The sequence below is a fragment of the Sus scrofa genome, chromosome 14 (assembly GCF_054392235.1).
Source record: "Sus scrofa isolate SSC_HxYL_T2T_F1_AM1 chromosome 14, Sscrofa_HxYL_maternal_Yorkshire_Landrace_v2.0, whole genome shotgun sequence".
Taxonomy (NCBI): domain Eukaryota; kingdom Metazoa; phylum Chordata; class Mammalia; order Artiodactyla; family Suidae; genus Sus; species Sus scrofa.
This window is the reverse complement of record NC_139396.1, coordinates 64,930,621-64,955,766: the sequence shown is the minus strand read 5'-3', so window position 1 is coordinate 64,955,766 and position 25,146 is coordinate 64,930,621. Positions and strand designations below refer to the sequence as shown.

The 25,146-nt window shown below is 48.6% G+C and overlaps 1 protein-coding gene across 5 annotated transcripts in view; it reads right to left on the bottom strand.

Moving 5' to 3' along the window:
- Positions 1 to 2,895: 2,895 nt before the first annotated feature.
- Positions 2,896 to 25,146, bottom strand: part of MYO18B (myosin XVIIIB) — a 237,319-nt gene continuing 215,068 nt past the window's right edge. For all 5 annotated transcript variants that reach the window (XM_084994645.1, XM_084994642.1, XM_084994641.1 and 2 more), the window contains exons 43-44: positions 5,364 to 6,612; positions 2,896 to 3,109 (exon numbers count right to left, since the gene is read on the bottom strand). In XM_084994645.1, coding sequence (XP_084850771.1) covers positions 5,376 to 6,612 — 1,237 coding nt within the window. In that variant the 3' untranslated portion in view covers positions 2,896 to 3,109; positions 5,364 to 5,375. The remainder of the gene's footprint in view (positions 3,110 to 5,363; positions 6,613 to 25,146) is intronic.

Below are 25,146 nucleotides of genomic sequence, written 5' to 3'. Positions count from 1 at the left end.
AATAAACATCCACAAAATTTTTAACAGGAAACTTACAAGACAATTTCATCTTTCTTTTTCTTCATAGCACTTCTCACTCTCCGACAACATATTTATTTCCTTGCCTATTGTCTGTCTCCCCAGCAAGGATGTTGCTCCCAGAAAAGCAGGGGGGCTCTCCTGCTCACCATGGATCCCCCATGTGGGAAACAGTGCCTGGCAGCACTGAACAGGTGCTCAACAAATATTGGCTGGGAGAGTAATCCTAATCCTGCTGGCACAGGAGTGAGAGCTCACGGAAACCCACAGGTTCCAAGCCCTAAAACTTTCTGCAGAGCTCTAATAGGAAGACAGTACAAATCTTTTCCTAATTTCCACAGTTGCTTTTGTTTGGGGACTGAGCCAGGAGCCTGGGACATATTTATTTGATCATCACATGAATAATTACAATTATTAATAAACTATACCACCACCTTCTTTGATAGAGCATGTGCCACGGAATTTGCATGCTGAAGTCCTGACACCCATGACCTCAGAATGTGACTGCATTTGGAGATGGGGCCTTTAAAGGTGTGACTAAGTTCAAGTGGGACCCTTTGGGAGGGCTCTAGTCCTCTCTGATGGGGCGTCCTCTATAAGAAGAGGAAATGTGGACACACAGAGAGACACTAGGGAGGCGAGGGCACAGAGGGAAGGCCACATGAGGACACAGCGAGGAGGTGGCTGTCTGCAGGTCAAGGAGAGAGGCCTCAGAAGCCAGACGGGATGACACCTTGAACTTGGACTTCAAGCCTCTAAAATTGAAGAAAATAAATTCCTATTGTTTAAGCCCTCCCCCGCCACCCCCAGTCTGTGCTATTTTGTTATAGCAGCTCTAGAAACGAATACAACATGCTACAGCGGCCATTCTCAAATCCCATGAGATTCTAATAACCATATTCCTATTGTTGAGATGAGGAAACTGAGGCCCAGCAAGGGAAGTGATCTTTCCAAGCCTCCAAGACACCACAGGCTCCACTGGAGGAAGACATGCAGACAAGCTCCCACCCTTGCCCCACACCCAAGTGTCAGCAAGCTTTTGAGCAGCATCCTCTTCCTTGCCAGGGCCTCTGATTCCCTCAGAGGTCCTGGGTGTCCCCTCCACATGGCAGGCTCCTTACATGCATACAGATACAAGAGGATGTCTACAGACTCACCAACTGGGAGAATGCTCCTGCATACGAGAAAACAGTCCACTGTTCTACCGACCTGCCGCACCAGAGAGACAGGAAGGAAGCGGGGTCTTCCAGGGAGGGCATCTGGTGATTTTCCTTCCTGCCCCATCTTCCCTCCTTCCCACTTCCACCCACAGCCTTTGATGGGGATGGTCAGAGCTGGGGTCTCCCCTTCATGGAGTGAACCCCAACTGGTACTTGGTTACGGCTTGAGTTGTGTCCCTCACCACCCACCCCCTCAGATATCCTGACCCCCAGTACCTCAGGACATGGCCTTATTAGGGGATAAGGTCTTTGTCCAGGTAATCAAATTGAGGTTAGGGTGGGACCTAATAAAACATGACTGTGTCCTCAAAAAAGGGGGAAATTGGGACACAGAGACAGACCTGCACAGGAGGAAAATGGTGTAAAGAGACAGGAAGAATATGGCTGTATATAAACCAAGACAGAGTCCTTTAAGCCACTCAGAAAGAACAACACTGCCAACACCGTAATTTTGGACTTCTAGCCTCCAGAACGGCGGGACAGTAAGCTTCTGTTGTGTAGGCCACCCAGTTTGCAGCACTTTCTTAACAGCAGCCCTAGCAGATTAACACTGGTAATGCCAATGGTGCTTTCCTTCCTGATGGGATCTGTGACTGGTCGTCCCAGAGGGGTCCTAGGAAAAGACCCACGTGGGGGAACTTGAGAAGCCGTGCTGGCTACCTCAGTGTGAGCAGAAGCTGGTTCTGCCTTTGTAAATAGGGATTAACAAGTGCATTTATCTCTCAGGACCTTTTTTTTTTTTTTCAAATCTTTTTAGGACCACACCCATGGCATATGAAGTTCCCAGGTTAAGGGTCAAATCAGAGCTACAGCTGCTGGCCTACATCACAGCCACAGCAATGCCATATCTTTAACTCACTGAGAGAGGCCAGGGATCGAACCCGCATCCTCAAGGGTATTAGTCGGGTTTGTTACTGCTGAGCCAAAACAGGAACTCCTCTCGGGACTTTTTATAATGTCACAGTGGGATGCACCATGTAAAATCCTAGCACAGTGGCCTGCACACAGTATGTGATCAATAAACATCAGCCTATGGTTTTAGTGTTATTAATTCTTCAAGGAGGTTTGAAAAAGCAGGTGTCCAGGCTGCAAGTGTGCCTTTGCGAGTGTAGTTTTTGATACTCGTGTGGTGGTGTGTGTATGGGAGGCAGTGGGTAGGAACAAATGGTCACAGGTTCTTGAATGCTGATATGGGCGGTCATTTGTTGGGATGCATGTGTGTCAGTGTGTCACAGGCATTCGGGGTGTGTGGGCCACTGACTTGTCCCATGGTTCTTTCATTCATTCATTCATTCATCACAATTTCTTGAATGCCTGCACTTCTACACACAATGCAGATACCTAAATAGACAAGGTAAATATAAGAGAGGTAAACATGGGAATTAAGGGAGAATGGAGAAAGAGCCTTTATTTTAGTTTGATATATTAGGGAAGACTTCCTGAAGGAGGTGACACCTGAGCTGAACTTGGCCAAGTGAAGAGGACTAAGATCACTGCATGTAGACACACAGGGAGAGAAATGGTGCTCCCGAAGCTACAAAGACTACAACGAGTTGGTGTTATTGCCTTTCCTCGGAACCTTTCTATCACAAGCTGCACCCCGTAAACCCTCCAGAGTCCCAGGTAACATGATCACAGAACAGAGAGAAGGCACAGATGCCAAGTAGCCAACACTTTATTTGGTACAGACCTAGCACATTGGAAGCCCCATGTCCATGGGATATGCCTCTGCTGGGCCCTGCTGGCCCCTGGAGGGTGGCCGAGCTGGCTCTGGACTCAGGGCCTCTGAGGAGGCCTGGCCAGTCTCAGTCTCTCTCTCTCCGGACAGTCGTGGAGTTGAGAAGTCTTGGAGGGCAGCGCATCACAGGAGGCTGGAACAGATGCAGGTCAGAGCTGATAAGTGGGGCCCAGGGAGCGTGTTTTGGTGGGTGGAAGCCCCCTGAGCCCACATTCCCAGGTGGTGTTACTGCAGTGATGCCTCTCAGAGGAATGAGGGCAGCAGAAGGGAAATAAGTGGGGGGAACCTGAGACAGAGACCCTGAAGGGCCACCGTGTCCAAGTGCAGGACACCCTGACATGTACTTGGCCGCTGGGTGCCGGTCTCTGGGCTGGGGTCTTGCTCACATCATGCTCACAGTGCTGCTTTGGGTGGCTGGTATTATCACCCCCATCTTCCAGCTGAGAACACAGATGCTTGACAAGGTTGCATTGCTTGGCCAGTTACAGGGAAAACCTGAGCTCTGGGGGCTGGTGTGGTTCCGAATCCCACAGCGCATTAGCGTGTGGGCAATGGAGGAGCTGTACTGTTGAGCTCAAGACTCCAGTGTGCCAGTTAAAGGTGGAGGTGATTTTCAGGTGGGCGCTCCATTATCAGAGTCAGCACTGCGGGGAGCGGGGAGGGGAGCTGAGCTTAAAAAAAAAATTAAAAAATGGCAGAGACAAGATGTTCCGTGGCGACGTCTGCTAAGGACTGTTCCCCTTCCGGACGTGTGCCCTTTACTTGGCCTTTGAAACTGCGTTCTGTGTCCCCCAGAGCATAATAATGTAAATGAATATCAGAGCTCTCCTCGGTAATTGAGAGCAGAGAGAAGGCCATGTTAAGTCAGATGAATCTGCTCTGATACAGTCCAAGCTCATCTCCACGGAAGGGGCAATGGCTTTTTGATGGGCTGAGGGTGACTCTCCAAGTAGCAGGGCGTGCAGCTTGTTTTGGACCAGGAGGCCTGTAGAAGGAGGGCTGGTGGCTGAGGCCCAGTGTGGGCTGCGCACCATGTGCGGCCACTCCACCACCTAAGCTGCACTGATAATGCAGAGGTTTACAGAGGTGAGGAGCCACTGCCAGGCTGCAGGTGTGCAGAGTCTGAACCCCCCGGGGGGAGGCTCTTTCTCCTCCTCTGTGCCCCCACCAGCCTGCCTGAGGGGGCTTCACATTTCAATTGGGAGCCAGGAGGTGGTATTGTTGGCGCCCTGACATTTGAAACGTGCCCTGCGAGCCGCAGTCAGTGGCCGGCTCTGCCTCAGGGCAAAGGGCACTGGACAGGGAGTCAGGGTGGCTGGGTTTGCCACAGACTCACTGAGCGACCTTGATCTTGAGGTCCTCCTCATTTGTGCGAGAGTGGAGCTGGGATCCGTGAGTTCCAACCCCCTTTTAGCTTTACGATTCTAAGGTCTGCCTCAGTTTGACCTCAATCGAGGCAACCTCTTTAAAAGACCCAGCTCCATGATCGGCTCTGAGTTTACTCACACAGAGGTCTGGAATATGTACCTGAGAGAAAGTATTACTGACAAAAGTGTGGACTCTGAAGTTTCAAATCCCAGTTCTGCCTGGGTGATTCTGTACAAGGGAGTTAACCTCCTTGGTTCTCAGTTCGTTAACCTGTAAACAGGGAATAAATCATACTCACCACTTCTTGGGGTTACTATGGGCACCAAATGACCCCCTGATAAACACATTCGATAAATGTGAGCCATTATTAGCAATGAATTCCTCATCTTACCTCTACTGCAGCGAAGAGCCAGGATCAGGAAGGGAGCTGGAAGAGGGCAGAGAGAAGCACTGCTTCTCCCACATTGCGGTTCTGTGACCTCTGCACTTGTCCCATTCTCCCTGCTTCTTGGGCTCTAGTTTCTCTCTATACATTTAATATAAGAGTTGGACTTCACCACTGTCAAGGCCTCTTCTATTCTGGCCTGACTCTTCCCCACCCACCCACCCCAGATCTCCTCTCATTATGTGGACAGATGCCATCATGGCTCCCCCAGCCTAGCCATGAAAAGAACAAGACAAAGGTGGGGAAACATGACAAGCCCAGCACATCCTTTAGCACCACCCCCCACCCACCCAGGATCCTCAAGCTTTCTGATGGGTCTGTAGGTTAAAGAGCAAGGACACCAGTGGCACCTGGTGAGCACTTCTGTTAAGTTTTGCATTTATCAGCAACACACTGTTTGCATAAACAGCAACCCATTATTTCAGTAAAAAACCTCTAAAAACTGCTCTCTAGAGAAATTAGTCACAGCATTAAAGGCAGCAGCAGCAACCGGTTTCCTCCAGGCACCCAGGCCTGGGTGGACTCCCTTGTTTCATATTCCCCAAGGGGCATGGTCCCAGCCTGCTGCTTGTACCTGAGCTGGTTCCTACTTCTGCAGGTATTTCTTCATGATGCTCTCAACATCCTCGTCTTTCCTCCTTGCTCCCAGCTCTCTGTTCTCCAGGGACGTTTGCTCCCCACCATCGCCCTCCACTCGGGGGATTCTCGGCCGACTCTTGATGCTGTCAGCGCTTTTGAAAGACACGATGGAGCTGGAGGAGGAGGATGAGTCAGAGAAGTGAGCGGGGTCCTCCTTGGGCTCTGGGCTCTTTTTCAAAATGGTGGTTATCCCTGACAGAAAGCCCCTGTCGGCCTCTTCTGTCTCAAAGTGGACGCTTGAATGCTGTGAACTGTCTCGCCCATCTTTGGCAGCTCCGGCCAAGGACGTGGGAGTCTCGGGCTTCCGGATGGCAGGGAGGAAGTCATCAAAATCCACTTTGGTTTTACGTTCGTAGTTGAGGCTTGGGAGCTTCCAGCTGAATGGGTCGCTGTCCAGGGGGTCCCCCATCAGGTGGGCGAACTGGCGGTTCTGGAAGACCAGCGGCTCCTTCCCGAGGTCCGGACAGCCGGCGTCGTCCAAGGAAGACTCCAGACAGCGCCGTCGAGGGCGCAGTGTGGGCGACAAGAATGAGTCCCTGAGCGCGGACGGGGAGCTCGATTTCCTTCTCGCGCCCGCCCCAGGTTCTAGGAGGGACTCGCAGGAACTGAAGCGGGTCTTCAGCTTCTCAGGCAGAGGGGTGGGGCCGCCCGCGCTCTCGGAAGAGATGCATTTCAGACTGGTGGACCGCAGGAGCCCAGCCGACGTCCCGGCGGCACCCTCTGCGCCCAAGGGTGACGGCGCCCCAGACCTCAGCGAGAGGGCTCCCTCGTCACTGCCCGCCCTGGCCCTCCTCAGTGTGGACGCCCCGGTGGTCTGGTAGATGGGGAGGGTGGGCCAGTCCTCCAGGCCCAGCGGCGAGCCCTGGCCCCTCTGCGCTCTCTTCCGCCGAAGCCCCTCCACGAACTCTGACAGGGCTGCGGAGGGACTTGGCAGCTTGTCCCTGGACAGCGGGGATGCGTCTCTGCTCTGGGAAGCCAGGGAGGAGGACGGCGTTCCTGCTCTCCCTGGGGGCTTTGTCTGGACGCCACACTCTTCGCCGTCCCCGAAGTGGCAGGGCTTTCCCCGGCGGAGGGAGAGGGGAGAAGCGGCCTTGTCCCCTGAGGTTCTGCCATGGACGTCCCGGGCCCCACTCCGAGGAGAAGCCCGCTGGGCCCGCTCAGCATCGCCAGCCTCCTTGTGCATCCTGCGCCAGGAAGAAAAGTGCCGTCAGCAGACATCACGCCATTCATACACTCCGCCCCATTGGTGTGAGGGCCACGGTGCGCAGGCAGTAATACTATTTTTCTTTGGAAACGCCATCCCCACAGCACTCTCCAATGAACCGTGTGATTTAATGCGCAAACTCGGGCCGTATAAATGATTTCTCATTGCTTTGTGAAATGCAATTTCTGTCTATAATTAAACCCGGCTAAGTACGTTTGAGTAGATTAAAACTGCAGCTCTGACTGACGACTTAGATTTACGAGGCATCATATCTGACATGATGGGACCTATCATCCCAGAGCCTGCTGTGAAATAGGTAATCTGCTTCGAAAACTCGAGAGGGACCTGCAGAAAGTTATTTATTTATTTAGGGCCAAGCCCAGAGGACAGTCAGACCATGCAGAACTTCTGAGAGCCAGTGACCCAAATATGTGGCTGAATGAGATGCTCTGTGATACCCCCCACTGTTTCATGGGATGGAGGTGGGGTTAAAAGAACTGGTCCTTCAAAAGGGAAAGCTTTATACGAAATCAACTTGAAACCAAGACTATACACAAGAGGACAGACGCTTTCTATTCTGGGACTACACCAGGCAGAGGCATTTTGCAGCAGCTGAGCCAAAACCACTCTGCCTCTGAAAAGTGGGAATCTCGCAGTGGGGCCAAATTACAGACTATAAAATGAAGAGGAGGGCTTAAAGGAGAGAAACTGGAGACTATCAGCCATTCCTTTGATAAATAAAATCTATTTGTCTTCTTTCTAAGACAAACAACCTCTTTCCCGCCCACCAGCGAGATTGTAATTTATACAAGGGGTGCCCAATGTCAGCCCTTGAGTGTGGCAGACAAGGCCGGGGCTGGGCCAGAGGAAGCAGCGTCCAGAGCAGTGCTATGCGGGCTTCTGGTCATTAGGCCCAGTCCTTGCTTGCTGCTCTGCCACACAGTAATGATTACAGGAGTCAGCCACCTACACATGAAGCCTGGAATTCTGGCACAAACTGAGGAAGGCGTCCTGCTCTCCACAGTCTGTTATCACTGTCTCCACCCCCTGATTATGTAGGACAGTTTAGAAGCTAAAGAGCTGACTGCAGTGACCCAAAGTGCTGTTGATCCTCAGAAGGAGCCAAGCCTTTGGCCCCTGGAGGTGATGCCCAGAGTGGAGAGGAGGGTGTGGAAGGGAAGGGGTTGGAGTCTTTTTCAGGGACCTAGGTAGGGACTAGACACTGCCTTCCTGAGCTCCCACCATCCCATAAGCCTCTCTCTTATGATGTTGGCAAAAAACTCTCTGACCCAGGACCATAGCAATGGGAGGTTGGGAGGTTGCCACGGTGATGATGCTTTGTGAAAAGTTTCCATGAGTGACAGGTACAGGGCCAGCTGTGTTCATCTGTCCCTCCTTATGCCCTAGGTCAGCTAGGTAGAGAGGGTCAATGTCATGGTCTGGGGACCATGAGGGGACCACAAAGTAGATCCCAAGGTAAGGGTGTGGATGCCCTGCCCCCATCATCCACTCTCCTCACCATCCTCAGTCCTCCTGGGCTCAGGGGACCAACCCCCTCCCTAACCTCCTGTATTATGAGTTGGCCCCTTGCTCACTCTGCCCCAGCCACAAGGGTCTCCAGGGAAAGGCCAAGTGCTTCCTGCCTCCAGGGTTTGCACATGCTGTTCCCTTTGCTGGAAGCATCCTTCCACCTCCTCTCAGCAATGGTCACTGTGCTGACCTCATGGGGAGACCAGGGGCATGAAAGAAGAACCCTGGGCTCAGTGCCTGGTACTAGGCTTCTTAAATAACGGTTAACAGTTATGACTAATTAATAATCAACAGCAAATGACTATTAATCATTAATAATCAGCAGTTAGTGCTCCTTATAATTACTACTGATAACCTCTGAATTTCCAGAGACTTGCCCACCACTGGGTTCAAGGAAAGCTTTAACTGAAGTTCCAGGAGGCATGAACAGAAGAATAAATGGGCAGGTGACCTTGATCTCACTGTTCCTAAGAAAGGCTGGCCCTCTTGTGTGCCAACAACAGCCACACAATTTGCCCAGAGCAGCTGCTCCCTTCCCATTTCTTGCCTGTCACCTTTCATCTCTGTCACAGCTGGACACGGCTGGGGAAGGAGCCAGAATGCTCCTGTGTGATTACCTGAAGGGGTGTTTGTCAACATCATCACTTTGGAATTGTTCCCCTAATACACGGCAAGATGGCATTCACAGGGCTTTTTTCTTTCTTTCCTTTTTTTTTTTAAATAAACAGCTTGGAGCTGCCAGGGCCAATGGGCTGCTGCAGAGCTGACAAAAGTAATTTCTGTCCTGTCCTGGCCCTCATGGGAGCAGGCATGATGAATGAGTCCTAGGCACGCTCGGTCTCTTCTGTCACCTGCCCCATGGGGATGCCAGCATCCAGGGCTCCCGCTGCCGAACCTCCTGGGACCCTGCCATCCCACTGGCCCCAGCTCCTCTCTTCTGTGCTGGCTGCAGAGGCCAAGACTAGGATGGAATAGAAGCTACAGGAGGAGGAGAAGGAGGTGGGGGGGCAGGGGGAAGGGGCAGGGGGAGAAAGAGTAGTAGGAAAAAAGTAGAAAAAAGGCTGGAAGAAGAGGAGGTGGGGGATACAGCTCTCCAGCCTGTGCCGTCAGGACCCTGCTGAGTCTCATGTCTGCACCCTGAGTTGGCACGTGCCCAGTACACAGCAGATGCTCAGTATGTGTTGCTGAACTGAGTCAAGTCTTGGAAATCAAGTCTCTGAAAAAGAGGGAGTAGATAAGATGAGGAAAGCAGAGGAGGAGCAAAGAGAAGTGGAGAAGGAGAAGAAGGACCAACAAGAGAGGAGCTGAAGTGAGGGGGCTGGTGACAGAGAAGGCAAAGGAGGAGAGAGGCTGGGGGCAAGGCAAGGGGGACAGAGGGGATGGTCGCAGGTGGGCACGGGCCGGCAGCTGAGGACCTGCTCTCATCTTTGATCAAAAGGTGGGACAGGCTGAGGCAAGCAAAGCCATAGGCAACCCAGGAGCAGGGCCTGGGGGTCCCAGCCTGTGTGTGCTGCTGTCCAGGCCCAAAGGACATGGGCTCCCCAGGACCCAAGCCCTGGGGGCTCTGGGCTGGGCTAGACTCGGGAGATCCACCCACCTTCCCAGGCCCAGGCCCACCAGGAGCAGCATCTTCCTGAAGGTGGGCAATTCACAATGTCCCAGTGCAGCAGCCCAGGCTCCATCTGGCTGCCACCAGATGGTGATCACGGAGCTCTGCCCAGGAGCCCAAGGGCTCAAGTCCCCAGGGGGGTGGGTCGGGCAGGGTCCCACCTTCCAGAGTGCTCTGGTTGGTGCCTCAGCTGATAGGCCTGAAACCAGAACCAAGCAGTGTAGACTCCTGGGGGGCCAGAGAGTAGTGGGATTGGGGGCAGAGTGAGGAGGGAGGGCTGACAGAGAAGGAAGGTGGGAGAAGGAGACTCGTCTCAGCTGAGTGCTGCCTCCTGGGTTTGCCATTGAAATCACCCACATCTCCATTTGGAATTTATTTTTGTGTATGGTGTTAGGGAGTGTTCTAATTTCATTCTTTTACATGTGGCTGTCCAGTTTTCCCAGCACCACTTATTGAACAAGCTGTCCTTTCTCCATTGTATATTCTTGCCTCCTTTGTCATAGATTAGCTGACTGTAGGTAGGTGGGTTTAATTCTGGGCTTTCTATTCTGTTACACTGATCTATATTTGTCTTTGTACCACTACCATACGGTTTTGATGACTGTTGCTTTGTAGTATAGTCTGAAGTCAGGGAGCCTGATTTCTCCAGCTCCATTTTTCTTTTTCAGGATGTCATGGCTATTCTGGTTTTTTTGTGCTTCCAAACAAACTTTAAAATATTTTGTTCGAGTTCTGTGAAAAATGTCCTTGGTAATTTGATAGGGACTGCATTGAATCTATAGATTGCCTTGGGTAGTTATAGTCATTTTGATAATATTGACTCTTCCAATCCAAGAGCATGGTATGTCTTTCCATCAATTTCTGTCGTTAAAGACCTAGATATAAGACCAGATACTACAAAACTCTTAGAGGAAAACATAGGCCAAACACTCTCAGACATAAACGACAGCAACATCTTCTCAGATCTACCTCTTAGAGCAATGACAGTAAAAACAAAAATAAACGAATAGGACTTAATTAAACTTAAACATTTCTGTACAGCAAAGGAAACCATAAACAAAACAAAAAGACAACCCACAGAATGGGAGAAAATATTTGTGAATGAAGCAACTGACAAGGGATTCGTCTCCAAAATTTATAAACACCTCCTACTGCTCAATACCAAAAAAAGCAACCCCATCAAAAAATGAGCAGAAGATCTAAACAGACGATTCTCCAAAGAAGACATACGGATGGCCAAAAAACACATGCAAAGATATTCAACATCACTCATTATTAGAGACATGCAAATCAAAACTACTATGAGGGTACCGCCTTACACCAGCAAGAATGGCCATCATCAAAAAGTCTACAAACAATAAGTGCTGGAGAGGGTGTGGAGAAAAAGGAACCCTATTACACTGTTGGTGGGATTGTAAATTGGTGCAACCACTGTGGAAAACTATGGAGATTCCTCACCTCAGAAAACTAAACATAGAACTACCATTTGATCCAGTAATCCCACTCCTGGGCATCTATCCAGAGAAAAACCACGACTCACAAAGACACATATACTCCAATGTTCATTGCAGCACTATTTTCAATAGCCAAGACATGGAAACAACCTAAATGTCCACTGACAGAGGAGTGGATCAAGAAGATGTGGTACATATACACAATGGAATATTACTCAGCCATTAAAAGGAACAAAATAACGGCATTTTTAGAAACATGGATGGACCTAGAAATTATCATGCTAAGTGAAGTCAGTCAATGAGACACCAAGATCAAATGCTATCACTGACATGTGGAATCTAAAGAAAGAACACAATGAACTTCTTTGCAGAACAGATACTGACTCACGGACTTTGAAAAAACTTATGGTTTCCAAAGGAGACAGTTTGGGGGGGGTGGGGGGATGTGCTGGGGGTGTGGGATGGAAATCCTATAAAATTGGATTGTGATGATCATTGTACAACTATAAATGTAATAAATTAATTGAGTAATAAATAATAAATGTGTCTAATTCAAAAAAAAAAAAGAAAGAAATCACCCACTCTCTGCAACCTCTTTTTCTATTTCCTGTGTGCTTAAAAGCATTGCAAGTGAGCAGTCTGTGCTGGCCACCCCTTTCTTGGTGGAGACTGCAGAATTTAATCTGAATTCAGATGCCCTCTTGCAAGCTTCGGGTGTGGGTCTCTGGTCTGCTGCCTGAGGCAGGATGTCCTCTCGTTTCTGCCCTGGCTCTGGAACAAATCATGCTGTCTTCATCCAGGGGCCTGGGAAGACTCATTTTTTTCCCAGCTGTCCTCACAGGCCAGCGTGGCTCAGATGGAACTCCCTTCCATCAGCATTGTATGATGGATGGATGGTGGCTAATCAAGACGTCGCTGTGCCTGCCTCCCAGCGCCTTGGCCAGGGAGACAGATGATGGATGGGAGGCTCTATGAGTCACTGGGAGACAGCTATGGACACATGCTAGGTGGGGGCACTGTGGTTCTCTAAGAAGGGACTCCGGAAACATCTTGGGAACTTCTGCACCTGCCCCTTAGTCTATTCCAAAAGGAAGAGCCTTCTCGCATACTTGCCTGATAAGGAGCCAGCAGACATTCCTGGGTGTCCAGCCACATAGGTGCCAGGCTGGTCCTACAAGAGTTGCCCCTGGTTGAGCACCCGCTGTGTACCAGGTGCCATGCTGCTGCCATGGACACAGGGAGAATGAGCGGCTGGGCCACCTGCCTGCGCGGAGCTGATGGCCACCTCCCTTACGATCTCGACAGCTACCCTGGGGGCTGGGGATTGTGAGCTCCATGCACAGTGAGGTGGGGTGACCTCTGCAAGCACACACAGCTAGGAGTGGCAGAGGCAGGGTTCCGACCCCACAGGCGGCAGCACCTTTCTCTGGAAACTTCCTCCAGACCCTGTGATGTGACACAGGATTAACAGGGTCTCCAACATCACCCCACCCAGACAACACTTGTCCCTCAGAGTGTAGTCTGGTTCTGCCACTCACTGTTCACTTAGTGGCCTTGGGATAGTCACCTAATTCCTCTAGGCCTCAGTTTCTTCAGATGTAAAGTGGGGGAAAACCTGGTCAACCTTGCAACATTGTAAAGATGAGAGCTCTAGGAAGGCAAGGGTTTTTGCTTGTTGCACTCACTGCTATACCCTTGTGCCTGGAACAGTGTCAGAGTGCACACAGCAGGTGTTCTATAAACATGTGTTGAATGAGGAAGTGAAGTACCAGTGCCCTGGTACACAGCAGGTGCTCAATAAACATGTGTTGGATGAGTAAGTGAATCCCAAACCCTCTGGCACATAGTGGGCACCCAATAAAAGCCGATTAAATGAAATGATGAATAAGAGAATATATGTAAAAACGCTCTAAAATTAGTGGCTCAAATTTATGAAGCTTATTAGATAAATCTGGACCTGCTCATCCAGAAATGCTGGAATTTCCTCTCTTTCTAACTTGCAAGACTAAGAATCCAGGTTTCAGGAAAGTAGACAGGCCTGGGTTCACATCCTGGCTCTGTCCCTTCGCAGCCAGGTATCTTGTAAAGCCTGGCTGTGAGAGTGGGGACAATCTTGCTGAACCTCACCATTTTGCCAGGAAGCAGAGATGACAGGTGCGATCAGTAGAGTTGGTACCCAGGAGCGACGCCTGAAACACCTGCCCCTCCCCCAGCTCCTCACGCCAGGAGGAGGCTGCAGCAATTAAACCTGCATAGTTTAAACTACTACTAAGTATGTGTTTAAAACCTTCTTACTCGTTCAATTTGTTTTTTAATTAATGACCCCTTCCATCAGGGCTAGAGAAGGGGCAGCCGGTCAAGAATACGTAATTCCTGGAGTTCCCATCGTGGTTCAGTGGTTTACAAACCCGACTAGCATCCATGAGGGCATGGGTTTGATCCCTAACCTCACTCAGTGGGTTAAGGATCCGGCGTTGCCATGAGCTGTGGTGTAGGTCGCAGATGCGGCTTGGATCTGGCGTGGCTGTGGCTGTGGCGTAGGCCCGCGGCTACAGTTCTGATTTGACCCCTAGCCTGGGAACCTCCATATGCCGCAGGTGCAGCCCTAAAAAAAAGACAAAAAAACAAGACAAAACAAAAAAAAAGAATACGTAATTCATATGTTTGAGCTTACTCCGTGCAACACAAGAAAGGGATGAGGACCTTGAAGTGGTCTGTTCAGCCTCAGAGCTAGCCAGCTGCTAAGAGCCATGTCTCCAGTGTGGGCCATGCCCCTTCCCCTGTAGGGCTGTCCTGTGAACATGGCTCCATCCTTTTTCCTCTAGTGTCTACTACCAGGGTAGTAGACATGCCATCAAGACTGGGTGAAGAAGAACAAACTGCACATACTTCATCTATATCACCTCATCACCCCATCTTGCAGATGAGGAACGCGGGTGAGAAACCACCCTTTCAAGGCTCACACTGCTAAGTGGAAGGGCCTGGATGTGAACCCTGGTTGGCCAGATCTGAAGCTCCTGCTTTGTGCTTCCACAACATCTCACACTCTCCAGGGGAGAAGAAACCAACCAGTAGAACTCACGTCTACACACATATATTTTTCAAAGTCCACTGAGACACAATGAGCCAAAAAAAAAAAAAAAAGGGAGGCCTGAATTAAGGAGACTTTGGCTTTACTGGCGTTAGACACACCACACAGCAAAGCTCCAAACTCCCAGGTCTGAGTCCGAGCAGAGCCTGGGCCTGTGGGAGCTATTGGAAATGTGATGCAGAGCTAATGACCCCATGAATCATCCCCCAAGACATGCTGTCACCCGCATTCTTCATCCACACCCTGAAATTAAAGAGGAAATTAAAAATGAATCAATGTTCTTTAACATCGAGGCCTGGATGGGAAACCAGATGTCCTTTGAAGATGGCCTGAAGGTTTTTCAGCCGAATCTAACACAGTAATTGATGGTCTATAATAAAAGTTGACATGGTGCCCAAAACTGTGCCTGATGCAGTAGGAAACGTGAGATGTTTACAAGCCCCTAGAGCGTGTAGGTGATTTCTGTGTAATAGCAGCTACTGTAGCGTGGGCCTTTAGGCTTTGCAGACATTACTCAATTTTATCTTCACAACAACCCTCTGAAGCAGCTACTATTGTAATCTTCCCATTTCATAAATGAGGCTCAGGAAGGATGAGTAACTTGTCATGGAATAAATAGGAGGACATGAATTGCAACTGAGGATGCCAACTTTGGGATCCACGATTCCCAACTGCTCTGCTCTACTACCCTTTACTGCCTTTGACTGTTCCATTTTACAGAAAAGGAAACTGAGGTTCAGAGAGGCAGATGGACTTGCTTCATAGCAGAAGATGTGTTGCCTTAGCCTTTCACCTGGGTCAACCATGAAGGGCCAGCAGTGTGAGCAGCTCCAGGCACACTGTGAGCTATGGGCCCAAAATGCAGAGGGCCAGGGGAGGGGCTGAGGAAGAGGGGTAGGATTTGGGTGGTGGGGGCACTGAGGAAGACGCTTCAAGCGGGAGAAGAGTCCTCCCATGAGCGCCTGACCCTTGGCCAGCAAGCCTGTTCCCTTCAATTCGCAGGCAAAGGCATGGAGCTTAGAAAGGCCACTGAGCTGAAAGGGAAGACCCAGAATTAGGAGGATGCCATGGGGGTGGGATGCAGGATGCCCAAGAGGGTCTGCTGGACAGTAGGCAGAGGAGGTGGAACAAGCAGCAGACAGGCCCTAAGGTACAGGGACTTGAGTCAGGAAAAAGACTCTGTAAATAGCCTATATTCCTTATAGTATGTTTTTAAGATACAAGATATCTTTAAAGCTTTGTGTACTGTTCCCTCCAATACGAAGTACCTGCTGAGTCCCTGACGCTTTAAAAAAAACCATCAAAGTGAAGGGCCCTCAATGGATACCTGCCAGCACAGCTCCTGCGGGTCAGCAGAACTTGCCTCATCTCCCCCACACATTCTCACTAGCCACCAGGTACTAGGGCCAGTGGCTTTTGAACAGAGTTGCCCATCAGAATCTGTCTGGACTGCTACCAAAAAATCTGTTTCAGTGGGGCGGGGAGGTAGGGGGACCATTTTAGTTTAAGAGACTGAAGGCTAATGGAGAATGCTAACAAGAGGGGAACCTGTGTGTGGGAAGATGGGGGTACGGGTGCTCTCTTAGTTCAGTTCAATTTTTCTGTAAGTCTAAACCTTCTCTTAAAGAATTAAATCCATTCTTTTTTTTTTTAAGAGAGAGACCAAAAGAAACGAAACAATCAGATGCAATAAACGCCCTTTATAGAATCCTTCTTTTAAAAAGCACAATGATACAACTGCAGAAGAACTGGGGTAATATGAATGTTGGGATTTTAGATGATACTGTGGACTTGTTCACCTTAGCTGCAATAACAGTGCAATAGTTAGGAAATGTCCTTCTTCATAGGATAAAGATGTGAAATTATTTTAGGGAGAACGTTCATGATGTTTTCAACTTATTTTCACATTGTTGGTCATAAAAACTGTGTTTAGATTTAGACAGAAGTAGAGAAGAAGGTAAAGACCGAAATAAAGCCAGTATGGAAAAAAAAAAAAAAAAGCCCTAGTCAGTGTGAAATTAAGGTGGAGGCTGGCAGAGTTGATGCCCAGACACCTTTATTCAAGAAGAAGGGGGAGGGGAAAGAAGAAGAGGGGGAGGGAAGAGGGGAGGGGAAGGGGGAGGAGGAGGAAGGGGAAGGAAGTGACACTTTACAGGTGATTCTGAGGAACCATTGATCAATTTTTTGCAAACAAACAAACAAACAAAAAACCACAAATATTTTAACTTGCCCTTCAATGTTGAGCCTGACCGCAGCCGCCTCCAGAGCCTTTGCCTGCCTCCCAGGCTGGGCTGGCACGTTCTCTGGTTCCCATAACCCTGTGCTCCCACACCCTCTATACTATCACTGTTTGCTTACTTGTCTATTCCTCTCAACAAGACTGTGAATTCTGAACTAGATTCCTTTTTTCTTCTGTGAATCCCCAGGATCTAGAAGAGTCCCTCAAAGAAGGTTCATGGAATGGAAAGAATGCAGGTACAGAGGATGAGAAAGATGAGGGTTCTATCTGGCTAGTTCATTCAGACCCCAGAAGCCCCACTTATTGGTCAGCCAAAGCCACTTTGCTGGGCTTCAAACCAATAGATTCATGACCATCTTCCAGTTTCACAATCTAGAGGGAATCCCTCATATGCTGAAACACAATCCAAACACCTGGTTTTATTTCTACTGAACTTTATCAACTTCAGAACTGAGAGGGAGCTGAGGCCACATCTGGTTTGAACCCCTCACTCTCCCCCTGGCAAAACGGAGAAGGAAGAGAGCTTCTGGGTCACGGTCTGATGAGACACAGGCTCTCAAATGGCAGCCTAAGCTTCCCATACAATCTCCACAGTGCTCTGAAAGGACAGACTGGGACATAGTTATTGATTACTCCAGTAATCAACATCTAACTGCATTAGAGGTTCAACTTGGCTTCAACATATTTTGCATACGTTTTCAATGCTTTCCTTTACTTTCCATGCACAAACATCACTTCGGCTGAGGATGGTACCATGGCAGGAACCCCACAAAACCTCAGACTTATTCCTAACCCTGCCCAGTTCATCATAAAATTGTAGTTTTAAGTGCATGCAAATCATCCGTCCACCTACCCCTCTGCAGAGCCATCCTGAACTGCCTGTTGAGTGCCCTGACCCTGCTGCTGCAGACACTGAGTGACCAAGCCTTCCATTCAAGCAGCTTACAGTCCAGAGGGGAAGGCAGTTCACCAGCTGACAACTGGAGGGAAGGACGAGTGAATCTTCGTGTCATCCTGGGCATGGAAACTAAGGAAGAAATGTTTACTGGGAAAAGCCTCACTCAGCATTCAGCTGCCAGTATGAGAGTCTAGCTTGTATGGGAGAAAATGCCCACTTTGAAAAAAACAACAGCTAAATTTAAACTTCAAGGCACTGGAGAGTTTAAAAAATAAGCATATGTAATTCCCAGCAGAAGTCGGATGGTGGCTTTTGAGTTGGGGGAGGTCATGAATGGAACAGATATAAGAGGGTGTTAGGGGTACACGTGACGGTCTGGTTTTGATTTGGGCAGTAATTTCACAGGTAGGGCCAATGTTTGAAGATTTCCTAGAGAGGCAGTTTCCAGTATGTATGTTTCAGGGAGCTTACTGAGCAAAAGTTTTGCTCAGTTAGAGGATCATGGACTCTCTAAGAATGTTCTAAACCATCAGTCCAAATGGTTTTACGCAAACTTGCAATTAACCTCGGTGAGCCTCAAACCTCCTGAAAGGTTCGTCCATCTATCATGAATACCTGGAGCTCTAGATAGACAACAGCCCTCCTCCCCTGGCAAGCTGCCCGAGAGTGATCCTGGCTCCAAGGATGAACCATGGACACAGCCAGACTCCTGCTCCTCCCTTGCTCAGGCCTTGGGTCCATGGTTAATAGCTTTGCACTGAAAACTTCCACGCTTCCAGTTTCCATATCTTGCCCACTCATCTTAATGCTGATAAAACTGAAAAGAATCCTTTTGTCCTAGGAAGATATAAAACCATTTTCATGAGAGGCTCATTCATTAAGTATATTCAGGATGGATTAAAATGATCCTGCGCTCTGGTTTTAAGAATTCAGGGACCAGTAAACAAATGTGCTATTGAAATAAGATTAGCAGCAGACTCTTAACCTGCTTTGAGAACAAGCTGTTTTTAATGCCAAGTATCATCCATTCACATTTACATAATTAATGAACTAATTACAAACGAGTCTTATCTAATCATTTAAGTGAGTCTCACGTGACCCATCCTTGGCCCTACTTCTGCTGAGAGTAATTGCATTTCCTTGCAAGTAATACAACTTTATTTTAAAAACAATACCCTATAACTTAGACCTTTTTACTAACTCAACCAGCCTTACCCTACATAAAAATCAGCAGGGGCTGATCAGAGGAGGATGGTGGCATCTAAATCTTTTTCTTTTAGACTAAGAACCACAAGCCAAGAGTATGGGGCTGCAAATGTTTACAGAAAGCAAATTTTTCCCCTGAAAAAAAGGGAAAGTTGTAATGCCATCTTTTAGCCAAACGAAAAGCAGTTGTGTTAAATCGGTACCAAAGCAAATGATACATACAACAGTAATTAGCGAAGATTACACAGTAATTAAAATCACGATGATTATGTGAGTGAGAATAATTTATACAATAATCTCCACGCTCACATTGCAACATGGTACAAGTCCAACAGCAACAGCAGAGAGCCATGTTTGGTAATAAATTCAAATCACAACAACTCTAATTACGTGGTGATAGATAGGTCATTGAAATTTAGGGATGAACTCTCTGACCGGGATACACACAATTTTATTTGGACTTCCCAAGGCTACCGAATGGGGATCTCGAACACTCTAGTACTCCCCACACCTTCCTCCCCAGAGGGAGCTCCAGTCCTTCAGGTTTTCCTATATTTCATTAATCCCGGTTCCATGACTGAGGACAGTTGACCCATCTGGCAATGCCACCCTTGGCTCTTGATATCAGCATCATCCTTCTAATCATCCTGGTGAGAGGCCATCTAACTTCCAACCACTGGCTGTTTATTTTTTTACCTTTTTTTTTTTTTTTTAATGGCCACACCCATGGCATATGGAAATTCCCGGGGCCAGGGAGTGAATCCAAACTGCAGCAAAGACAAATCTTTTAACCCACTCTGCAGAGCCACTGCAGTCAGATTCTTAACCCACTGTGCCCACAGCAGGAACTCCTATTTTTTTTTAATGTGTATTTGTTGAGCACCTACTATGTGCTAGACATCGTGGTGGGTGCCAAGGTATAATAAGGAAAAAAGGTTTCCCTCCTAAGGATGAAGGGAGACACCTGAACAGATGATCCCAACATGATATGGAAAGTGCAATGGGGGAGGGGATCATGGGGTCTGCAGGACCTCGTCAGAGGGGCATGTGACCCAGCCAGGGAGGCAGAGAAGTCTCCTGAGGAGGATGACATGAGCTGAGTCCTGAGTAAGAGTGAAGAATCTTCTGTCAGGTGAAGAATCACAGGAAGGGAGTCCAGGCAGAGGGAATATCATGGATACAGGACCAAGGGAGGGAAACGCCACAGTGTGTGAGGGGACCTCCTAAGCCATCCAGGGCACAAAGGCTGGAGAAGTGATGGAGAGACAGGAGACCAGAGAGGCAGACAAGAGCCAGGGCACCGAGGGCACTGTAAGCCTCTGAAGGTAGCAGAATTTCCATCCTCTTCTCTCCCTCAGGGCAGAGGTCACAAAAGCCTCTCTATAAAGGACAAGTAGCAAGTATTTCTGGCTTTGGGGACACAGGATCTCTGTTGCATCAACTCAGTTCTGCCACTACAGTGCAAAGACAGCCATAAACAATATGTAACATTAAGGAAAAAAAACAAGGGCATGCCTGGGATCCAATAAAACCTGATTTAGAAAAGCAGGTCAAGGTCCAGATTTGGCCTGTAGACAGTGATTTGCAGAGTCCTCCTCTGGGTGACAGGAAGCCACTGAAACCAGGTTTTCATCTGAGACAGATCACAGTGGCTGAAGCGCAGAGGAGAGACTAACTGACAGTGGAGCTGGAAGGTCTTTGCCAGGGTCTAGAACAGACATGATGGCAGCCTGATTAAAGGTGTTGGCAGTGAGGATGGAGGGGAGTAAAGAGTATTTCCTTGCAGCGGGGGGTGGGGGTGGGGCAGAATGAACAAGACTCAGGGATCAGGTGACTCTGGGGTCCAGAGAGAGTCATGGGCTCCAGCTTGGCCGGCGTGTGAATGACAGGCCCACCAAGTGGTCCTGGTAACACTGGTGGGGGAAAGAGAGGAGTTTCCCTGAGATCCGCTGGGATAAGACACTGGGAAGACACCCAGATGCAGAGCTTCTCAGATACGATATATGCATTTAAAACCTGGGGGTATGTGAGAGCTGGAGGTCTAGATTTGGGGGTCACCTGCTTACAGTGAGGGAGTTAAAAATCCCAAGAGGACTACCTGGGACTGGGTGGGGAGAAAAACAGCAGATGAGAGCAGCACCCTCTGATCCTCAGCATCAGGGCAGTGGGTGGCGGGGGAGGGACAGGCAGGAAAAGACCATAACAGAGGTTTGGGGAGCACTAAGGAGCAGAAACATCTACGAGGCCAGGTAGACAGGGAGTTCAGGGAAGTGTCCGACAGATGCCAATGCAGGAGGGGAAGTCCAGGAAAAGATTGGGACTGGAGATGCCCTGGTTAAACCCTGTGGGAGCCGCTGACAAGGTGAGAAAAGTTTCAGTGGAGTGGTGGGGCAGGCTCTGGGCTAGAGGAAAGAAGCGTAAATGTGAGGTGGGTGAAGGAGGCTCACGTGGATCCCTCTTTGGAGAAGCTTGGCTCCAAAGGGAAGGAAAAGGAGTAACTCAGCAGGACTGCAGAGGGTGGGTGAGGACAGAGTTTGAACGAGAAGGACCTGAAGGTGTGGATAACCTGTGGGGAAAGAAAGACGGGAAAGGAAGAAGCTGAGGATGCAGGAGAGTGAGGGCCCACTGGGTAGGACAGAGCTGCGTCTGTCTTCTGAGACCAGAAGGAAGATGGGGCAGATGGAGATGAATTTACAGACACCGCAGAAGTGGAAGCCATGATTTTCTTTTCTTGGAACGAACCAGGGGTTTCGGGCATCTCCTTAGAGTGAGGGCTAGGGTCTGGAGGAAAGTCAGGATGGTTTAAGAATAACTGTCCAGTGAAATGAGAGAAACAACAGGCCACTGACAAGATATTGGCGTCTGTCCAGCTGGTTCAATTAACGCCTGTCAGTGCTTGGTCTCTGCAGAACCGTGTGAGTGACTGAGGCTGGGGTTCTGCTGGATGGGGGGTGGGGGGTGGTCTAGACTGAACTGGGTCTCAGAACTTCCTTGGCTCCTTGGAAAGCCTGAGGTGCAGTGAAGACCAGAGGGAAAGAGAGAACACTCTTCTGGCGGGGCAGTGGCTCTGGAGGGCGGCAGGGCGGGGTGCACCTGTCAGCCCTGGACAGGCTGCCACCACCTGCAGCCAGACAATAAAGAGGGACCCCTGAGCCAAGCGTGGCTGCCACCACCAAGCCTGTGAACTCCCTCTCCCGGGGCCAAGGAGGTAATTTAGTGTCTCCGTCTCCAGAAGCTCTTGCATTTATTAGCGGCAGCTGCATGATTCCTGGGCTGTAAATCATAAAGCTTTAGGCGTATTTCTCTTGAGCTGACGTCCCCATATAAATAATATGGGGAATGCTTTTATTTTTTTGGCAGAACACTGCTTTCTCTCTCTCTTCTGTTTTTAGAGTGACCTTCTTTCTCAGTCAAATTGGAAATGTCCAAGAGACTCATTTTCAGAGCCCTGGGATGGGCCAGGTAGAAGGGGAGGGGCTCCAGGACCCTAGTACTCTATTGTGTACTACCTCCCAGCAGAAAGAACACTGGGATGGTCTGGCAGCATCTAGTCAACTTCAAAATGCAAATGCCCTTTGACCCAGAGAACCACTAGCCTGTGTGCTTAAGGATGTGGGGTTTTTAAAGGCCCAGGCGAATAGCAAATACCCTGAAATCAACTAAAAGTAAAACAAGAAGATTGCAGTTACACAAACCATGGTATCATTTTCAGATCTTCTGCAGGAACTTGAAGGAATAAGATAGACTTGTGTGTACTGACGGGGAGAGGTCTCCAAGGTACTTTGTGTTGAAGAAAAGAGGTACATTGTAAGACTGCATGTATAGCATAATACAGATAGTACAGCATCATATCATTTACGCTTTTTAAAAGCCCACAGACATGCTATGTATTTGTTACAAGTACATGTATGTTCACAAATGCAGAGAAAGGTATGGAAGGATACACACCAAACTGAAGATGGTGGATACCTTTGGGAAGGGAGTTGGGGCTGGGGTGGTGGTCAAGGGAACTGTATCCTTCTTAGTTACATTCTAAGTTCCTGAAAAAGGTAAGTATTTGTGGATTATAGAGCTGGAGGTCAAGGCACCTGAACTAGGTCAGTCCTTACTATAAACTTGGGTAAGATATTTCCCTTTGTGGACCTTAGTTTTCCCCATTTATATACTGAGCAATTTGGACTAAATAATGCTAGTGGTCCCTTATAACTCAGAAGTCCTAGAATCTTTACATTGTAAACATTTCCAAGGACAAGGCTCGAAATTTTCAGGGCTTAATGCCATGGAGTCTGACACTCAGTAGGCACTTAATAAACATCTTTTCAATGGATGCTGAATGTTGAACAATGATCCTTATGCAGTTTTAATATTAATAATGGGCCAACTCTCTGCCAGTCAACTTTGCCAGGTGAGTGATCCACCTCCTGGATAAACATCAGAGAGTCACAGCAGGGTGGTAAATACAAATACAGGTTTTGGAGGGATTCAAACCTGCTGAATGACATGGAACAAATTACTGACCCTCTCTAAGTCACAGTCAGTGTTGAGCTGTGACCAAATACAGTTAATATTTCTGCTCAAGAGTTGATATTATGGTCAGTTATTAATTAAATAAATATTTATTGAGCACCATCTGTGTGCCAGCCCTAGGGACACCAACATGAAGAAAACTGATGGAGCTTATGGTCCCTTCTCGCCTCCTGCCCCACACCACTGTTCCTGGTGTAGGCACCTCTGCTTTGAACTGAGGCTGGATGAGGGTGAGGACTTGGAGGGAGAGAGGGGTGCCTGGGGGTGCTGAGGACCACCCTGCCCAAGGTGCAGCTATGGGAGCAGCAGTTGTAACCTTTTTTTTTTTTTTTTTTTTTTTTTTTTTTTGTCTTTGTAGGGCTGCGCCCAAGGCATATGGAAGTTCCCAGGCTAGAGATCAAATTGGAGCTACAGCTGCAGGCCTACACCACAGCCACAGCAATGCCAGATTCAAGCTGTGCCTGCAACCTGCACCACAGTTCACGGCCATGCTGGATCCTTAACCCACTGAGCAAGGCCAGAGATTGAATCCCAGTCCTCATGGATACTCGTTGGGTTCATTAATGCTGAGCCACGATGGGAACTCCCTGGTTGTGACCACTTTTGCCAGAATCAGTTGATCCCTCATCTCTGGGCCTGAGATTCCTCTTCTGTAACACAGGGGTAATGACATCCACCTCCTGGGGTTACAAAGCAGCTACTTTTGTGAGCTCTTTCTAGGTGCCCAGCTCTGAGTGAATCCTCTGATTAACCTGGACAATGATTTACTCAAAAGAAAACACGAAGAGAGAAGTTAAGCAACTTGTCCTAAATCTCACAGCTGCAGAGGAGCAAATATGAGATTGGAACCTCAATGCTCATACTTCCATGTACTAAAACCACTGCAGCCTCCCGTCTCCCACCTGCACAGGGGCTATAATCCAAGGGCTAAAGGCCCTTCTCATGCGCCCTCATATAATTACAATCATGAAACATGGGGATTATGCTAATGAGCTCTCACAAGCAGCTCCAGCCACCTCCAGTTCTGCTTCTGCTGCCTTACACACTGGCTGATGGGGAAAACCAGGTATTTAGTTATTTGGAGAGAAAAAGTCCTTGTCATCTGGAGTTCATAGAGGACATGGCTCTTTCTCCACACAGGTCTTTGTTTTTAATTAAGGGCAGTAATCAGATAATCTCTCTTTAATTAACGCCCCGATGCACCCCATTTTCACAGCCTCCCTTTGATATTTTCGACATCAAATCTAAGATTCTCTGCAGACACCGCACCAGACATTTTGCCATTTGCCATTTGCCGAATAGGCCCGAAAGGCAGGTGTGAACTTCCACCTTGTTCTTTTTGTAGAGACAACCCCCTGCTACAGAGCAAGCGTGTTTCAAGCCAGGAAGGGGTTGTCTGGGTTTGCGCCATTAGTCTGTGATTTCTTCCTTCTATCTTATCACATTGGTTCTTTTGTTATCACACAAACGGTGTGCATTTCATCTTAATTACACATCTGCTTAATCTATAATTTCTGATTTATGGCCATTAGCTCCTAATTACAAGAGGGTCACCCTTGGCAAGGAAAATCAAATGAGCCGAAAGGAACAGAGCTGAATAGCAAGAGGAAAGATGGATTGAAGTCCTACAACAGAGTCCCAGGGTCCGTTTGTGGGAGGGTCCTATAGACTCGTGAGGGTCCCATAGGCCATAACTGCAGGTGTCTCCTCTGACTGTAGGAGCAAAGCTGAATCTCCAAGGAAGAAATCATCCAGCCTACCTACCTTTGCATGGACTCCCCATTAAGAGAAACAAAACCAAAAACCTTTAGGTAAATATGTTCATAAAGAAAAACTTATATCCAAAAATTATCTATAAATGGGAAACTAGTAGGACTTGCCTTAGATAGAAAACAACTATAACAATTCCACAGCTATTTCAAAAAAAAATGTTCACCCCACGCTATCTAAAATCATCTGG